The sequence below is a fragment of the Oncorhynchus keta genome, chromosome 30 (assembly GCF_023373465.1).
Source record: "Oncorhynchus keta strain PuntledgeMale-10-30-2019 chromosome 30, Oket_V2, whole genome shotgun sequence".
In the NCBI taxonomy this organism is placed as follows: Eukaryota; Metazoa; Chordata; class Actinopteri; order Salmoniformes; family Salmonidae; genus Oncorhynchus; species Oncorhynchus keta.
In genome coordinates this window covers 58,829,975-58,848,434 of record NC_068450.1, presented here as the reverse complement: position 1 = coordinate 58,848,434, position 18,460 = coordinate 58,829,975, and the positions used below count along the sequence as shown (strand labels likewise).

General features: G+C 42.3%; 2 protein-coding genes across 2 annotated transcripts; one reads left to right on the top strand and one right to left on the bottom strand.

Moving 5' to 3' along the window:
• Positions 1–2,935: 2,935 nt before the first annotated feature.
• On the bottom strand, positions 2,936–11,282 carry LOC118363832 (calsequestrin-2-like). The gene is made up of 11 exons (XM_035745091.2): positions 10,642–11,282; positions 7,449–7,533; positions 7,109–7,209; positions 5,944–6,052; positions 5,239–5,312; positions 4,991–5,121; positions 4,609–4,654; positions 4,453–4,507; positions 4,019–4,119; positions 3,825–3,899; positions 2,936–3,658 (listed from the first exon to the last, which is right to left on the bottom strand). The coding sequence occupies exons 1-11, from the start codon at positions 10,876–10,878 to the stop codon at positions 3,437–3,439; spliced, it is 1,236 nt and encodes a 411-aa protein (XP_035600984.2). The 5' UTR covers positions 10,879–11,282; the 3' UTR covers positions 2,936–3,436.
• A 1,700-nt stretch (positions 11,283–12,982) lies between these two features.
• Positions 12,983–18,453, top strand: poglut1 (protein O-glucosyltransferase 1). Its single transcript, XM_035745089.2, has 10 exons — positions 12,983–13,141; positions 14,107–14,203; positions 14,348–14,491; positions 14,720–14,855; positions 15,035–15,156; positions 15,255–15,414; positions 15,542–15,600; positions 16,066–16,233; positions 16,378–16,434; positions 16,582–18,453. Exons 1-10 carry the CDS (start codon positions 13,066–13,068, stop codon positions 16,736–16,738), a joined length of 1,176 nt encoding a protein of 391 aa, XP_035600982.1. The 5' UTR covers positions 12,983–13,065; the 3' UTR covers positions 16,739–18,453.
• Positions 18,454–18,460: the final 7 nt, after the last annotated feature.

The following is an 18,460-nucleotide window of genomic DNA, read 5'->3' as shown; positions in this document are numbered from 1 at the left end:
TGCATAAATGTGTTGGTACCCTTTCCCAGAACTGTGCCTTGACACAATCCTGTCTCAGAGCTCTGCGGACAATTTCTTCGACCTCATGGCTTGGTTTTTGCTCTGACATGCACTGTCAACAGGGGTGTGCTTTTCCAAATCATGTCCAATCAATTGAATTTGCCCCAGGTGGACTCCAATCAAGTTGTAGAAACATCTCAAGGATGATCAATAGAAATAGGATGCACCTGAGCTCAATTTCGAATCTCATAGCAAATGGGCTGAATACTAATGTAAATAAGCTATTTCTTATGCAGGTGCTTCTACACCTGCAGGTGCTTTCTGTTTGGGGTTTTAGGCTGAGTTTCTGTACCGCACTTTGTGACATCAGCTGATTTAAGAAGGGCTTTATAAATACATTTGAATGAAATTTGCTAAAATATCTAAAAACCTGTTTTCGCTTTGTCATTATGGGGTATTTTGTGTAGTTTGTTGAGGAATTGGTTTTATTTAATCCATTTTAGAATAAGGCTGTAACGTAACTGAATCTGAGTATTTTCCGAAGGCACTGTAACTCATGAGTGGCGCAGCGGTCTATGGCACTGCATCTAAGGCACTGCATCTAAGGCACTGTAACTCCTGAGTGACGCAGCGGTCTAAGGCACTGCATCTAAGGCACTGTAACTCCTGAGTGGTGCAGCGGTCTAAGGCACTGCATCTAAGGCACTGTAACTCCTGAGTGGTGCAGCGGTCTAAGGCACTGCATCTAAGGCACTGTAACTCCTGAGTGGTGCAGCGGTCTAAGGCACTGCATCTAAGGCACTGCATCTAAGGCACTGCATCAGTGCAAGAGGCATCACTATAGTCCCTGGTACAAATCCAGGCTGTGTCACATCTGGTTGTGATTTGGAGTCCCATAGGGCGGTGCACAATTGGCCCAGTGTCGTCCGGGTTTGACTGGGGTAGGTCGTCATGTAAATAAGAAATTGTTTTTAACTGACTTGCCTGGTTAAATAAATGTTTTTAAAATAAATAAATACTAAGGTCAGATCTCACACTGCCAGCCAGAGTCCTGACCAGCATCCTCTCTGGCTATACACTTCTCTCTATAAATTATTCAAACCGTTCTGAATAATGCAACATCGTTAGTCCTTCAAATGCAGGGTGGGAAGCACAGGCAGCACACCCTGCAACCGCACGCAATTTTAACATCACACACACACACACACACACACACACACACACACACACACACACACACACACACACACACACACACACACACACACACACACACACACACACACACACACACACACACACACACACACACACTCTGGGTGAATCGGTGTTACTGGGTATAAATGAATAATGAGAGATTCACTTAAAATCACCTCCCTCCAGCTACTCATATGCTGTGGTATGCAGACGGTATGTTTGGATTATGGCAAAATACATAAACATGCCATGCTATGGCTGAAGGGATGTGGTGGAGGAGCTAAGAGGCTGTATCCTTAGGCGATAGGACAGATCACTGCATGTTCTCACTGCCCCATGGGAACCGGGGAGTGAAAACACTTAAGACCAGAATGAGTGTGTGAATTATGGTTGTGGCCCCCAGTGAGGGTCTCCAGGGCCTTCAGTTTTATTGATACCCGTGTCATGACAAAACGTGATGATGTTCAACATGAATAATGGCTGAAGTAAACGCAAAGAGCGGCTGGCATGTAGTTCATTGGTTGGGTTATTCAGTGTCCGGCACAAGCTCCATGGAAGACTGGGACTAAGGAAGGATTTGGTCGAGAAGGGATACAGCTTTTATTAAAATTGACTTTTTGTAGCTGGTATAGGAGAACTTACACAGCAGGTTAGGAGAATTAATGTAGCAGGTTAGAAGAATAAGGTTAATGTTAGGAAAGTTATTATTATTTTTTTTACATTTTAATGTTAGCTATAATCCCTTCTAGACATGACCCTAAGAAAGAGGATAAGAGTAGGTAATGAATGAGGCCCAGGATAGAGATTACCTCTATCAGCTCAACAATGTGGCCATAAGAGCGAGGTTATTGCAGGTGCAAATCAAAGAAAAAGAGACGATTGATTGAGGGGGAGAGTTAAGGAGCCTCTGTAATGATAGAGGTCTGAAGCTCTCTCTCTCTCTCTCTCTCTCACACACACACACACACACACACACACACACACACACACACACACACACACACACACACACACACACACACACACACACACACACACACACACACACACTACCCAGTTGTCAAAATTGAGTAAAAGTAAAGATACCTTAATAGAAAATGACTCAAGTAAAAGTGAAAATCGCCCAGTAAAAGTCTAAAAGTATTTGTTTTTAAATATAATAATAATAATAATAATTTTTAATTCCTTATATTAAGCAAACCAAACGGCACCATTTTCTTATTTTTTGAATTTACGGATAGCCAGGGGCACATTCCAACACTCAGACATCCTTTACAAATGAAACATGTGTGTTTTGTGAGTCCGCCAGATCAGAGACAGTAGGGATGACCAGGGATGTTGTCTTTTGATAAGTGCCTGAATTGGACCATTTTCTTCTCCTGCTAATCATTCAAAATGTTATGAGTACTTTTGGGTGTCATGGAAAACGTAAAAACTACATTATTCTGTTTAGGAATGAAGTGAAGTAAAAGTTGTCAAAAATATAAATAGTGAAGTAAAGTACATATACCTCAAAAAACAACTTAAGTAGTACTTTAAAGTATTTTTACTTAAGCATTTTGGGAGGAGCTATAAGAGGACGGACTCATTTTTATGGCTGGAATGGAATAAATGGAACGGAGTCAAACGTGGTTTCTGTATGTTTGATACCATTTCATTAATTCCATTCCAGCAATTACAATGAGTCCGTCCTCTTATAGCTCCTCCCACCAGCCTCCACCGGTACACACACATCACACGCATACACACACCCAAAACCTTTAGGTTACATTACATTTATTCATACAGTATCACATAGTTATACAATCAAGTATTTATGGAATCAAGACAACACAACCTGGTCTCATAAGAACCTTTACCTTTACAATCCTCCGCCATAAAGAAGCTTTAGCTTTTATTTAGAAAATGTAAAAAGTAATTATATGATGTACTGATGTTGCAGGTTATTTCACAGTCTAATTAAGTATTTACTTGCTATGGTCTGAGAAATTGCATGGTAACAATTTGTTATTTTAGTGCTTCTAGTACAAAGAACTGAACACTACAGATAACTACCTGGTATCAAGCAGTAAAGGCTATTCGTGCACTTATTTAAATACATCCCAAAGAAACCAAGCGTTTACTATTAGATCATTCTCATGCAACTATCATTTCACCCTACAATTTCCATGAAAATACAAGATAAAATACCAGACTGTTCAATAAAACATAACCCATGAAATCTCTGCTGGACTGCAGGTTAGCCACTGTCATCATGGTCATCATAGTCTCCATGGTCCTCGTGATCGCCACCATGGTGCCTATCCTCCCGGTCAACTCCGTCATAATCATAATCATCCTTCACATCATCGTCATCCTCAGTGTTGACCTTCCCAGACAGCACGTCTTCTATCCAGTCCTCCAGTTCCTCAGCTGTGGGCAGGTCTTCATCGTTGGACATGTCCAACCAGACACTGTCCGCCTGCCACAGTGGGGGTCAAAGTTCAACCACAATCATCCAATTGAATTTAGTCTTCGGCTCAAGATGTCATACAGATTCTATTGTAACGAGATGTCCAGAGGTGTTATCTTATTACGTTGAACCAACAGGTGGAACACAACTTAAGTTAAAGGAGAGTTCAACTTACGTCTGTCACGTTCACAACTCCAATCTGAGGCTTAAACAGGTTCACCTTGAAGGTCTTCTCCCAGTATGTGGTCAGCTGGATCGGGGAGACAGACACAAACCATTGGTGCAGTTTATGAAGCTGAACAATCACACCAGATGAAATAAGTCATCATATACAGTATGATGGTGTGTGTGTGGGGTCAGAGGTCATACCAGTGGGAAGTCATCAGGGTCAATCCACACTATACTGAGCTCAGGGTTGTTGGTGTTGTCTCTGGCCACGTCTTTCAGGATCTCCAGGAACTCATAACCATCTGGAGAAATCACAGATGGACAGCTTAGAGATATTTGTACGCACCCATTTGTGTGTCTATCTATGTACTGTGTTAAATATGGGATCCGCATTAGGGGAAACAGCGCCACTGTCCCGCCCCCAGCACCTTTGTTATCGCTTTTGTTTCGTGGACAAAATGGAGGAGAGGTGTGTCGTGAACATTGGACTACATGTTCTTCTGTTCTGTTTCGTGGGGGGGACGTGTCTGTTGTTTTCAGGAACTTCTTTGTTGTTGTCACATCCCAAACGGACGTTGCAGTTTCACCATTTAAGGATTCCAGCTTTAAAAATGAGAAAATAAAGATCAACAAACCAGGGTCTTCCTCCTCAGCAAAGGCTACGATGTGGATCCCATCCAAGTCATCCTCCTGGGAAAGAGACGTTGAATTTGTAAAGGGAACACATATAACACCACCAGTATAATTCCCTTTTCTCAGGGAGAGGTACAGTAACACTGTAGGTAACTCACCCACGTCTCAAACATGTCCTCTGCACGCAACTTTCTCAGAGTCGCCCTGCGGAAGACAGACCGCAGCCACACAACTTTTCAAGAATATCCAACAGTAAACTGGGTCATCCATATGAGATCAGGACTAATAACAGGGACGATATGAAAAATGACTGGATTCTAATGATCTGCACCAACGGGAGAAGTTAGAACCACAGAACTCAAGGGTCGCACACACCACATTGAATGATCTCCTGTTCATCCATCGATCGTTCAGTGAAGTCTGACTGACAACGTTTTCACGTGTTTCTACATGTAAAATCGGTTTGCACAGGGTTCATTCTCGGCATGCAAACGCTATTGGTGTGTTCGAGCCTTGAAATGAAATATTTTTTCGGGTTACCTTTTGTGTTGGTGGACAAACTCCACTATCTCCATCTCTGAGAGTTGCCTGCCAGGGAGGATGGCTGGTTCCTCCATGAAGGGCTCATAGAAGTTCACCTCGTTCATCTTCAGAGAAAGGTGCTTCGCCGTCTGCATCACAACACACATACTTAGCCATCACTGATGTTGTGGCGAAACTGACCTCGATACTGTCTACACGCACACAGGTTTGACTTGATTCAGGTTTGTGGACTGTACTGTACTTACAGCTTTGTCGAATGTGGCGAAGAACTTGATGTAGGGCTGAAACCGCTCTGAGGCCTCCTGGAACGCCTTGTAGTCTGATAGAATGGAAGAAGAGGAAGAGAGAGAGAAATAAACAGATTACAGTTTGGCAGGATTGCATTCAAAACTCATCTTCCTTCAGAAAACTATGTGATCAGGAAAACAAGGGTTGACATTCAATTTCAATTTCCCAGCGTAATCTCTCTCCCTCCTCCTCCTCCTCAGTAACAGAACCATTTTACATCCAGCTTCTGAGGCGCCAGGTTATCCTCTCAATAAGCCCCAAGGTCACGGCCGTAGGACCTACAATCTTCTCTCCGAAATAGGATTTTTCCTAATAGAAGCTGCATCATGCCTCTGTCAAATATGAGATTTTATCTTCCCTTCTCTCGTGTCTGGGTTTCTTCTTTGGAGCAGCACTGTCTATAATTGCTCTCGACCTAGTAGACAGAGAACTAGAAACTATTAAAAGCCTCTCAGGAGGCAAGAAGGAGTGTAGATCAGCCCAGAGCAAAGTGTCTTTTTTAGCATCTGGCTTAACGGCTATTTGCCTCGATTAGGTCCTATGTGGAGTAGTGAGCTTCTGGGGAGTAAAGGGCAGGAACAACAGTTGTTCACACAATTCACTTGTTTGACTCGTGTGTACAGGCCATCCCATAATGCATGCTTAGGCATACACAGACTCACATGAGTCCTCTCCCTTGAAGTAACCAATGAGGCGTATGTCTTCCTCCATCCTCTCAAAGGCTCTCAGTTCCATCGGGTTACTGATGAGCTCCACTGGGTCCTCCAACACCTAGGGGGCAGAGGAGCACAACAGCATGGCCATTCATTAACACAGTGGGAGAGAGTGGGCTGTGATGAGTGAGTTGCCTTTAATAACAGAAAAGTTGCCACTTATATTTGGCAAAAAGCATTGTTTGTACCATACACGAGCAATACAAGTTTATTCCTTGCATTCATCTTTTATTAATTCATCATGTTTGCTCTCTACTCCCTTCAAACTCTACACCAACAGCTATATTTACCAGTTACAACATTCCTTCAAACACTAACTCTGTTTTTCCCCCCAGGAAAGACAAGGGGGAGAGGACTTACAGTCTTCTCCCGCTGAGCCTTGCATTACATTGCAGCATTTACATATCATCTAACAAGGCAGAGGCTGTTCATTTTGTATAACATGATGAGCTAAGAAGTCTTCTCCCACTGTGGTTATATCCCTCTTACAGTGGAGGAAGAGACACGTCCCTCTTCCCTCTCTCTTCCGCCTTCCTCTTACCTCTCTCTCCCATGTCCCAGCTCCCTCTTCCCTCTCTTCCCTCTCTCCTACCTCCCTCTTCCCTCTCTCTCCTCCCTCCCTCTTCCCTCTCTCCCACCTCCCTCTTCCCTCTCTCTCCTCCCTCTTCCTTCTCTCTCCTACCTCCCTCCCTCTTCCCTCTCTCCCCTACCTCCCTCTTCCCTCTCTATCCTACCTCCCTCTTCCCTCTCTCTCCTACCTCCCTCTTCCCTCTCTCTCCTCCCTCCCTCTTCCCTCTCTCCTCCCTCCCTCTTCCCTCTCTCCTACCTCCCTCTTCCCTCTCTCTCCTACCTCCATCTTCCCTCTCTATCCTCCCTCCCTCTTCCTTCTCTCTCCTACCTCCCTCTTCCTTCTCTCTCCTACCTCCCTCTTCCCTCTCTCTCCTCCCTCCCTCTTCCCTCTCTCTCCTACCTCCCTCTTTCCTCTCTCTCCTCCCTCCCTCTTCCCTCTCTCTCCTACCTCCCTCTTCCCTCTCTCCTCCCTCCCTCTTCCCTCTCTCTCCTCCCTCTTCCCTCTCTCCTACCTCCCTCTTTCCTCCCCTTTGATCCTACTCACATCCAGCAGGAATTCCACCAGGGTGTCTGCTGAGAATTCCCCGTCAAACTCGATCACACGGTCGTCCTTGAAGATGTACAGACTGCCCTCCTCCTCCAAACCTGAGGGTCCAGAGGAAAGGAGGATTCAGGAAGCATTGGTGACTGAGTGCCAACTGGAAAACAGGCCTTGACAAATACTTATTTTGTAGAGCTTATGGCATTTGGATATTTTTGATGTAAAGGAATAGTTCAGAAGCCTTGTTTCCATATTCGTGTTTTGTGACCAGGTTTGTCTGACCATGTGACCTGACCAGGAAACACACTGGGACCTACAGTATATATGACAAATTACAACGTACCCAGTTTCTTGGAAACTTTGGCGTCCTTCTGGGAGTCGACCATCCCAAAGCCAATGTCCTTGTCCTCCAGGACCTGTGCAGTCAGCTGCGGATTTACCAAAACACAACATTTGTCATCAGCCAACTTGGTATTTCAACAATGTAGCAACAATGTGTTGTTTGGGGTGTTGTAGGCACTTATTTCCTTAGTATCCACCTCAATTATTAGAAAAATGCAGCATTGTATTAGTCCAGTGTGGGAAATAGAAATATATAACCTGCTTTCAAACTCAACTTCCTCTCTCCCTGATGCTTGGAATTTGGGCTAGCAACAGCAGCCAGTGCTGTCTTTGTCTACACAGCTTTGATCACCAGGGTTCTAGAGGAGAGCACCCTGTGGACTGACTGTGGGAGAAACTCCTTTGTAAGTGTCAGCACTGTTTACTGTTCAGAGAACACTTCCTCAGAGAGGAACAAAGGCCTCCAAACTCCCACTGCACTGCAGAGGGCTAAAGTGGAGTTTGACTGAGGTTTTGTTGTGACTGGGGTGGGTACTTCTAACTTTCTGAAAAACAGATGTTTGCAAATAGTTAGGCTAGTGTTTAGTATGCATCTATACTGTCACAAGAAGCAATGGAGCCTCTTTCATTAGCTAGTTCATGTATTCTGAGCCAATGAAGTAGTTACAGTGCATTCGGAAAGTATTCAGACCCCTTGTCTTTGTCCACATTTTGTTAGGTTACTGCTTTATTCTAAAACGGATTAAATCGTTTTTTCCCCTCAACAATCTACACACAATGCCCCATAATGGCAAAGCAAAAACAGGTTTAGACATTTTTGCAAATGTATAAAAAAAACAACTGAATTATCACATTTACATAAGTATTCAGACCCTTTACTCAGTACTTTGTTGAAGCACCTTCAGCCTTGAGTCTTCTTGGGTATGAAGCAAAAGCTTGGCACACCTGTATTTGGGGAGTTTTTCCCATTCTTCTCTGCAGATCCTCTCAAGCTTTGTCAGGTTGGATGAGGAGTGTCGCTGCACAACTATTTTCAAGTATCTCCAGAGATGTTAGATTAGGTTCAAGATCGGGCTCTGGCTGGGCCACTTAAGGACATTCAGAGACCAAGCCATTCCTGTGTTGTCTTGGCTGTGTGCTTAGGATCGTTGTTCTGTTGGAAGGTGAACCTTCGCCCCCAGTCTGAGGTCCTGAGCGCTCTGGAGCAGGTTTTCATCAAGGATCTCTGTATTTTGCTCCGTTCATCTTTCCCTCGATCCTGACTAGTCTCCCAGTCTCTGCCTCTGAAAAACACCCCCACAGCATGATGCTGCCACCACCACGCTTCACCGTACGGATGGTGACAGATTTCCTCCAGATGTTACGCTTGGCATTCAGACCAAAGAATTCAATCTTGGTTTCATCAGACCAGAGAATCTCTCTCCGCTGTGTTCTTGAGGACCTTCAATGCTGCTGTTTTTGGTACCCTTCCCAAGATCTGTGCCTCGAAAATAATACTGTCTTGGTTTTTGCTCTGACATGCACTGTCAACTGTGGGACCAAATATGGGACCTTGTGTGCCTTTCCAAATCATGTCCAATCAATTGAATTTTCCACAGATGGACTCCAACCAAGTTGTAGAAACATCTCAAGGACGACCAATTGAAACAGGATGCACCTGAGCTCAAGTTCGAGTCTCATAGCAAAGGGTCTGAAAACGTATGTAAATAAGGTGTTTCTGTTTTATATTTTTCATAAATAAGCAAAAATTTCTAAAAACCTGTTTTCACATTGTCATTATGGGGTATTGTGTGTAGATTGAATTTTTTTTCATTTAATCCATTTCAGAATAAGGCTGTAATGTAACGAAAGTGGAAAAACTCCAGGGGTCTGAATAATTTCCGAATGCACTGTATAAATTATAATCATAAGCTGACCTAGAAACAGTCCTGGGAATATACATAATCATCACGTTCTGATGGTATGATATTGCTCTGTTCTACAAGAGAAACCAGGTAATGCTCTCTCTGAAACTACCCATCAACCTTTGACAAATGACAGCAATATAACCTGTAGAGTTCACTCTTTAGGTCAGGGGTGTCAAACTCATTCCACGGAGGGCCGAGTGTCTAAGGGTTTTCGTTTTTTCCTTTCAATTAAGACCTAGACAACCAGGTGAGGGGAGTTCCTTACTAATTAGTGACCTTAATTCATCAATCGGGTACAAGGGTGGAGCGAAAACTCGCAGACACTCGGCCCTCCGTGGAATGACTTTGACACGTTTATCAAGTATGGAAAAGGGAAATAAGATATTATTCTAGTTTTAGTCTGTTCTTTCTCATGACATGTTGTAACAGATAAGCTTCAGTGTCAGAGACAGAAAGGTATGTGTGGTTGAGGTGCTATTTGGCTTAAACATTTGGCTTTGACTGATCTCTGACATCAAATCTTTGTGTTACGAAGGCTTCTCAAATGGTCATATATCTGCTGTCCAGGCACAGAACTTATTTCTCTTGTCCACACCGTGTCCAGAAATCCTCATTTAAAATGTCCTGGTGGCGCATAAAGATGTCAACTCTATTTATGATGTCACCGGAGTTGAAGTGACAGACGGTTAACTTCAGCGAGGGAAGCCATGTAAATCAACCAGCTTGAATGTGATGGAAAGACGATGCTGACCTTGGGAACAAACAGGTGCTTTTACAAAGACGTATCTAAGGAACTAGGATGTGTAATATATCTGCCGTGTCAATTATCAAATTAAATGTATAAATTCACTGTGGTTACCATTAAGCTCTACATGTCGCCATCCTCATCTGTTAAAATGACCTTTTGTCTGTGCTCTACACATTTTGTCTTGGGGTCGAATAATAATCCCATAATTCTATTCACAACCTTATTGACCTTGCTTACCAGGAAACATCTACTATCCGGGATCCTTGGAATGTCTGTACCCTAAACCCTAACCTTAACCATTACCATAACCATAACCCTTACCCTTACCTAACCCGAACCCTAATCTTAACCCTTACCTTAACCATTTTAAATGTCAACTTCAATGGGGGGGTAGGGACATCCCAAGGATCCCTGATAACACTGACCCTCAGACAAGGAATGTTGGCACCTGTTGGCTGACCTATAGCATCTGAACATCCCTGCACTACCTTCCCCCCTCTCTCCTCCACTCTCACCTCATCTCCTCTTCCCCCTCTTACCTCCAGCACAAGCTCAGTCATCTGAAGCTGCTTCTGCCTGCCTTTGTGAGCCGGCTGCGGTTCATGGTAGAGTAGGCACAGCATGTCAAACCTCTTCAGAGCCTTCTTGTAGTTGCGTTCGTTGATGTGCAGAACGCGGTCCTTCCCGTCAAAGCTGGGGAACTCCAGTCCCTGCTCTGCAGTGCACAGAGAGGTCAGGTACAGACAGGGCAACAGAGACAACCAGAAGAGCTGCATCTTTCTTAGAGGGAAATGTCCACTAATGGACAATGAGTAGGAACTGGAAGAAGCAGCAGAAACTATACAGAACTATAACCCTTGAGACTTCAATGGATAGTAGCCAGTACTAGCCACCAATTTGCACCAGTAAAAGAAACAGAAAAATAAAGTTTTGAAAATAACAAGCAAGAGTAGAATTGTTGTTCGCCCTAAAGTCTCCAGCTCTGGTTGTATTATTTCACTCTCTCTTTCTCTCTCCCTTCCTCACTCTCTCTAGTTCTCTTTCTGGATCTCTCTCTCTTTTCCTTCTTCGTTCTCTCTCTTTCCTTCTCTCTCTCTCTCTTTCTCTTTCTTGACTGCCTCACACTGTAGTTAAAAAAATAAGTCCCCAAAAGTGAATCCAGGGAGCTTTGGCAGAGTGGAAAGCTCACAATAAAATAGCAAGTGACCCCCTCTCTATTGCACTTTTGGGGCCTTTTTATGAGGCCAGTTGTTTCTGGGATTAAAATAACTGTTGGGCTGCGGAAAATAGGACGGATAGATAGATAGGAGAACCCCATGGGGGTTTCCACTGTCTCTCTATCAGCGCCTGACATGATGAAACATCTCTCTAGCTGTCGGGGGAATGGCCAAGGAGTAGGGATGTGGGGCAGAGGAGAGAAGTGGATCTGGAGTGAGAGGGTTCACCATTATTTTTGGAAGGAGTGTGTTTTCAGTAATGTGAAGTGCTGTTACAGCATGCATGTTATCCTTATACAGTAGGGTGTTTATAGAATAATAGGTATAAAGCCTGATCTACAATGTGAAGGAAATGTAATCATTGCCCTCACACAAGCCACTGTTTGTGCTAAGGAAGCCACAGTGTGTTTAGCTAACATTACGATCCTTGTACTTCGTGTCATATGCCAAATGGAAAGGAGTGGAATGATATCTTAACAGACTGGTACCCAGACTAACAGTGTGTTTCCATGGTGCAGATGAGCATAATGAATACTGATTTGTTCATTGTGTAATGTAGCTCCAAGGCTGGGTAGAGAGGGACAAAATAACACTTACAATGCCATTGAAGACACGAGAGAAAAGTTTACAAATGTAATATGTCTGTGTCCTATATTTGTCAGGGGGACTAACAGCATTGAACGAGGGTGTGTGCATAACTGTGATTGAATGCGTTTTGTGTTTGATCAAATTCAAATCTAATGAGCAGCAGATTGAGGCCTCTTTCCATTGAAACAAAAAGAAGCAATGTACAGAACCAACCTGGACTAAGTTAGCTTGCAAGTAGAACCAACTGGTTGCATGTAACATAGGAAAAATAAATCTGTTTTTCCGCCATGTAGTATGATATGTTAAATTTCTTATGGTATGTATTCATTTGTGGATGTCCATCATCCATTTCATATGATATGTTCCGAATTGCAATTCATACAATATGTTACGAATGTGCAAAACGTATGACATGTTACGAATCCCAATTTGTTGTAAGCTATGTGGCTAATGCTAATGTTAGCTATGTGGCTAACGTTAGCTAGGCTAGGGGTTAGGGTTAGGAGTTAGGTTAAAGGGTTATAGTTAGGGTTAGCTAACATGATAAGTTGTTGCAAAGTAGCTAAAAAGTAGTAAGTATTTGCAAAGTTGCTAATTAGCTAAAATGCAAAGTTATCCATGATGAGATTAGACAAATAATTTAACAACCAGGAAATGGAGGAGCGATTTCTGCATAGTGCTTCTTTAAAGATGCACTATACAGAAATCGCTCTGCCATTACTTGGTTGCTAAAATTATAATTGTTTGCCTAATTTCAGTTTATGTAACATAGTCATTGTTTAGAGAATCATTGTACCATCTACATCGCTGTGAAATATATGTTCCATAACCAAAAATATTGTATTTACAGCTGTTTGAAACTGGTGTACAAAACCGAAAGTAAAAGATGGAAAAACTAAACTAAAGATTTGGTCAGGTCTCCCAAGAAATTACATATTGTAGCTTTAAGTAACCTGTTTAATGTAACTATACCAAACATAACATATTATACTAATTTGGGGGTCTCGGATTTACGTTTACTATGTTACACACAAAATGCGCAAACGGTCCCAATATTACGGTAAAGGTACGTCCATACCTGTAATTACGGTAAGGGTTTTCAGACCAAACTCGAGGCTGACCAAGCATCATTCGTCGCTAACTGTCTAAGCGAAGAAAATGAAGCTGCCGTGGCTCTTGATCCCTCTTCTAACTTTACAGTTTTGTGGAGTTGATTTCGGCGTGGCCGAATCAGGTAACAATAAAGATATGGAATATGTACATTTTTGCAGGTCTGTGCTGGACAAATTGCATGACCGAATTATTCTCAGGAGTTCCCATTCATTTTAGCTAGCTAGCCCAGTTAACGTTAGCTAACAAACTAAGTTAGCTTGCAAGTAGAACCAACTGGTTGCATGCGAAATATATTTTTTGGGGCAGAAATCTTAATACAATATTGGATACAGAGTTTTCCCAAGGCACCCCTTTTAAAGAAGGAATTTTATTTAACTGTGGCTCAAGTTGTTACTTTGGTTAAGGTTAGTTAATGTAATGCAACAGGTCTGTCAGAGTTGTAGTAACGTTAGGGTCTGATTATCTGACATTTAACCTTTCCAAGCCTGGTCTCATAGATTAGATGTAACATAGTAAATGTAAATCTGACATACTAAATTAGTAAAATACAGTATGTTACGTTTGGTATGGTTACATAAGACCGAAGGTCACTTAAAGTAAAAAGGAAAGGAGTGTGGTAGTTGCGTGTTCTAATCTATTCATGGTCAATTTTAGCTAATTAATTAGCAACTTTGCAACTACTTTTTTAGCTACTTTGTAACTACTTAAAATGTTAGTTGACGCTAACTCTTAACCGTAACTCTAACCTCTAGTTGAAGTTAACCACCTAGCTAATGTTAGCTACCTAGGTAATGTTAGCAACAACTAATTGGAATACGTAACATATCATATGAATTGCAATTCGTAATCTGAGTGTCTCATATTTATGTACAGAAGAATAGTAAATGCTGAGACCAGGTTTCCTTTCCTGACCTCAGTCTCTTCTAAATACTAGTGTGCAGCTTGCTTATCCCATATGTACAACCCAATGCAGTGTAAGTATCCTTTGCCACGGGCTTTCAGTGTGTAAGCAATCATGCACACTGATCTGTATTTCAGTAGTCCAGGAAGTGCATGCTCTTTGCCTAACAAGCTCTGTTTTATTAGGTAATGGTGGCAGGTGGCAGATATACCTTGAAAAGATCACCAAAGCCACGCAACTTTACAAGCCTTGCAGCCCATACAACTGCAGTTGCCATCTCAGGTAATACATGCAGGAGAACCGATGTTGCTCCCTATGAGAACAGTATTGCTATACAAAAGGGTTTCAGCTTTTTAACAAAAAGCCGTTGGTTGCCTTTTAAGAGCAGATCCTTCATTCTCTCTCCATTGTCCTCAATCCATCCAGTGTCTTGAATGATGACCTACGACCCTTCAGAGAGGGAGTGTCTGAGGAGCTCATGGCGGACACGCTTCGTCGTGGTGTGGGCACCCATTACCAAATCATTAATGGTAAACTGTATCGGGAACAGAACTGTATGTTCCCAGCCAGGTGAGGAAACAAAACATTACAATTAGTCTGTGAAACACATTTGAGTTTGTGTGCAAGTGTTTCTCATCAAGCTTAGAAATCAGACCCTGGTTTTGTATGATAAATGTGGTCCATTAATTAGTGGTCGATCATTTAGTAACATTTATTATCTTTAGGCCTACATCAGTAGCGAGCTAGTTAATATGATAGTCATCATGTCTCAGCTGTCTGTCTCTCTGATTGGTTTAGGTGTAGTGGGGTGGAGCACTTCATCCTGCAGGTGATTGACAAGTTGCCAGACGTGGAGATGGTGGTGAACGTGCGGGACTACCCTCAGGTGCCAGGCTGGGTGCAGCCTATCCTGCCTGTCCTGTCTTTCAGTAAGGTCAGCTCTGCAACCATGCATGTCCTCATCACACGCACACAAAAGTGTTGCTTGTTTATGTTATTTTAGACATGTTTTTACTTTTGTAAATGTATATATATTTGTTGGAAGTAGTGAAAGAGAGTTGTCCAATGTGATGGCATTTGTGTGTGTAAAATGAAAGTGTTGTGTGCATTTAGACTGCTGACTACCAGGACATCATGTATCCTGCCTGGACGTTTTGGGAGGGGGGCCCGGCGGTATGGCCCATATATCCCACTGGACTAGGACGATGGGACCTTATGAGGGATGACCTTAAAAAGTAGGTTTGACCTCCTTGTGGTGAAAGGAAACATTTGTATTTTATTTATACTACATGATCATTTTCCATGTTATTCACAATCACTCTGTTTGTGTTAGATCGGCAGCACAGTGGCCTTGGAAGAGGAAAGAGTCCAGAGGATTCTTCAGAGGATCCAGGACGAGTCCTGAGAGGGACCCCCTTGTCCTTCTGTCCAGAGAGGCTCCAGACCTGGTGGATGCCGAGTACACAAAGAACCAGGCCTGGAAGTCTGAGAAGGTCCGTCTGGAACTACCAATGCAAATGTCTGTGTGACAGTGGCTTGAATGCCTTGAGAGCAGTGCTATGTTTTTCAACCGCAATATCAACAACTGTTCAATAGCCTCTTCTTTTTTTAATTTATTAGGACACACTAGGGAGACCACCAGCTCAGGAGATTCCCCTGGTGGAGCACTGTCAATACAAGTAAGAACAAGATATTATGGTGGAATTGCATTGCTCTTGGTTTTGTTTACAATGTTTTACATCAAGTGCATAGATGTGGCTTCACTCTGACACTTTCCAGGTCAGCCTCGATAAAATTAGACTAATTTAAAAAAATAAAAATGTTTTTAGCTTCAGAGATTTTTAGATTGACTGAGAGAACATGGACCTTGTTTTCATGAGTTGAGAGGGAAACTTCCATTACCTGTTTCAAAGGTCTGTTAATGAACCCTGGTTATTTATTCTTAAACATTCAGCTATGGAATAAAACACTACAGGTGTGCATTGTCAGCATCAGTTACGTTTGCAGGGCTCCAAATCATAAACTCACCATTGTGGCCACACCTGTTGCAGACTACCAAGGATAGGGTAACTCTTTCCTTACCCTGTACACAGTGTGATTTCCACCACAATTCCTACCTCATCATCTGACCTCTAACCCCTCAGGTACCTGTTCAACTTCCGGGGAGTGGCGGCCAGCTTCCGCCTCAAGCACCTGTTCCTGTGTGGCTCTCTGGTCTTCCATGTAGGGGAGGAGTGGCTGGAGTTCTTCTATCCCCAGCTGCTGCCCTGGGTACACTACATCCCTGTCAAACAGGACCTCTCTGACCTCAGGTGACCTGTCTGGCTTGGCTGTGTATCATAACTGTTCAACTGTTAACCTGCTCCATGGTTAGTAAAGTGGAATATGTGGTTTGTCTAATGTCTGAATGTTCTCTGTTATATCTATAGTGATGTCCCCCTTTTCTGTCTTTCCAGGGAACTGCTACAGTTTGTGAAAGAAAACGATGACATCGCTCAAGAGATTGCCGTTAGGTAACAAGCTGGGTTGTGAACTAGAAAAAATGGCTTTAGACTGGTTACATTACCTGTCTGATTTCTCACAGCTTGTACAGTATCATGCTAAATAATCAGACTATTGATATTGTTGACTTATGTTAGTTGACCAACCTCTGCCTCCAGGGGTCAGCGGTTCATCCTGGACCACCTGAGGATGGAGGACGTGTCGTGTTACTGGGAGAGACTCCTCACTGAGTTCGGTGGGCTGCTCAAGTACAAACTCCAGAGGAAGACTAACTACAATCAGGTCATCCACAAGCATGGGAGGACAGAACTGTGACCGAGCCATGGGGGGGGTCACTATATGGACTATATGAAGGCAGCTCCAGTCAATAGATAGTGGCAGATCACACTGCTAATTAATGTCCCTAATGCTGGTCTTAGAATTAGGAATTGCTGTTCTTCACATTTATGCTGTGGTCTCCCCATAGATTCTTCATAGGGTTAGATGTAATGGAGTACCCTTTTAAAGTATCGTGTTATAGAAGATTTAGGAGATGAAGAAAGCAGCTATTTGGGATTTAAATTACCATTGGGATTAGCACACAGAAAGAGTAGGATACTGTATATATTGGTTCTCACACAGTTTACGGTTTGTATTTAGCAGACCTGGGTTCAAATACTGTTTAGGGTATTATAATTACTTTCAAATATATTTGGAAGTAATTATTTAGATATTTTTTATTTGAAAAGACAAGTATTTGGAAATACACTTGGAAATTATTTGAAAACACTCAAATACAATCTCATGCATTTAGCCCAGGCATTCAATTTTTTGATGTTGAAATTAGTATTTGAAAGGGAAAGGGGATTATATAGTCAGTTGTACAACTGAATGCATTCAACTGAAATGTGTTTAATGCATTTAACCCAAACTCTCTGAAAATACAGTACTTTCAAATAATTCCAATAAAAGCAGTTGATTCGGGCCACATTTTTGTAAAATACTTTATTTTCTCTGTATTTCCGTAACAAATGATCAAATACACATGTATTTGAACCCAGGCCTGGTATTTAGTCTTTCTATGCTCAAAATATCGGCGACTTTATCCTCGAAAGGAACTTAGGGTAGAGGATTTATAAAGAGCTTGATAGCGTTTGCTATTAGGCAACATCATTTCTCTCACTTCATGCTGAAATTGTGTGAAAAATCAATGAAATTGGTGGATTCTGGGAAATTACACCTAAAAGGCCATTTTCCATCTGCTTTCCCTTACTGCCCTCTAGTGTGTGACCGAAGCCCTGTATGCTGCTCAGGAGTTGATACTTACATCTTCCATTTTATTTCCAGTGGTCCATTCAACTACAAACACAACCAAAACACTCCTCACCTCAGTGTTGCCTCTGTTTAAGAATAACAATACACTACCATTGCCATATACTGTAGAGATACAATGAAGCTTGAAACACTACATATTAAGCATTAAATAACTACACTCAACACCAAGTGCCAATAGAATGTGATTCATTAATGTAGAATGACATGTCAAACCCACTGTCACTACACTACTTTACTTGGACCTGCCTTGGAAATGATGAGTATGAGCCACAATGGTACTGAAATTTTGAATATGTTCAAGTATTCCCATTGTAGAATGTATGTGTTAGTTCTCTGATTCTACAGCTGTGGCATACATGTATGTATGGTACTTTGCACTGTGTATTGTCTTGACCAAAGAGTACGAGGTGCAGTGCCAAACTATGTTCAGCTTGTGTTCAAAACATATGATGTGATCTTCATGCTTAGTCAGAGTATTGTATGCACAGAGATTGTACTGTCATGGGCAGGTTGATTCACCTGCAGAATTGGTGGAATAGTTTTGGTTTATCTGTTGGGCTTTAATTATTAGTAATTGATGCTAATTTTTTGGATTGAAACACAATGACTATGATATGATGCAATAACAGCCTTTTGTCAATGTTTTGTTTCCTTACATTTTTATATCGAATGTATCATTTTTAACTCCGTAATAAACCATTCAAATCTCAAGTAAATTCACAA

What these genes read in the sequence shown, in the direction of transcription:
- LOC118363832 (XM_035745091.2), bottom strand. Translation starts at nt 10,878, where the DNA reads ATGCAGCTCTTCTGGTTGTCTCTGTTGCCCTGTCTGTACCTGACCTCT. An exon ending in TGACTGAGCTTGTGCTGGAG is followed by an intron (nt 7,534 to 10,641) that starts GTAAGAGGGGGA and finishes GTAAATCCGCAG; the next exon opens with CTGACTGCACAGGTCCTGGA. An exon ending in TGGTGGAATTCCTGCTGGAT is followed by an intron (nt 6,053 to 7,108) that starts GTGAGTAGGATC and finishes TCTGCCCCCTAG; the next exon opens with GTGTTGGAGGACCCAGTGGA.
- poglut1 (XM_035745089.2), top strand. Translation starts at nt 13,066, where the DNA reads ATGAAGCTGCCGTGGCTCTTGATCCCTCTTCTAACTTTACAGTTTTGT. An exon ending in AACTGCAGTTGCCATCTCAG is followed by an intron (nt 14,204 to 14,347) that starts GTAATACATGCA and finishes CAATCCATCCAG; the next exon opens with TGTCTTGAATGATGACCTAC. An exon ending in CTGTCCTGTCTTTCAGTAAG is followed by an intron (nt 14,856 to 15,034) that starts GTCAGCTCTGCA and finishes GTGTGCATTTAG; the next exon opens with ACTGCTGACTACCAGGACAT.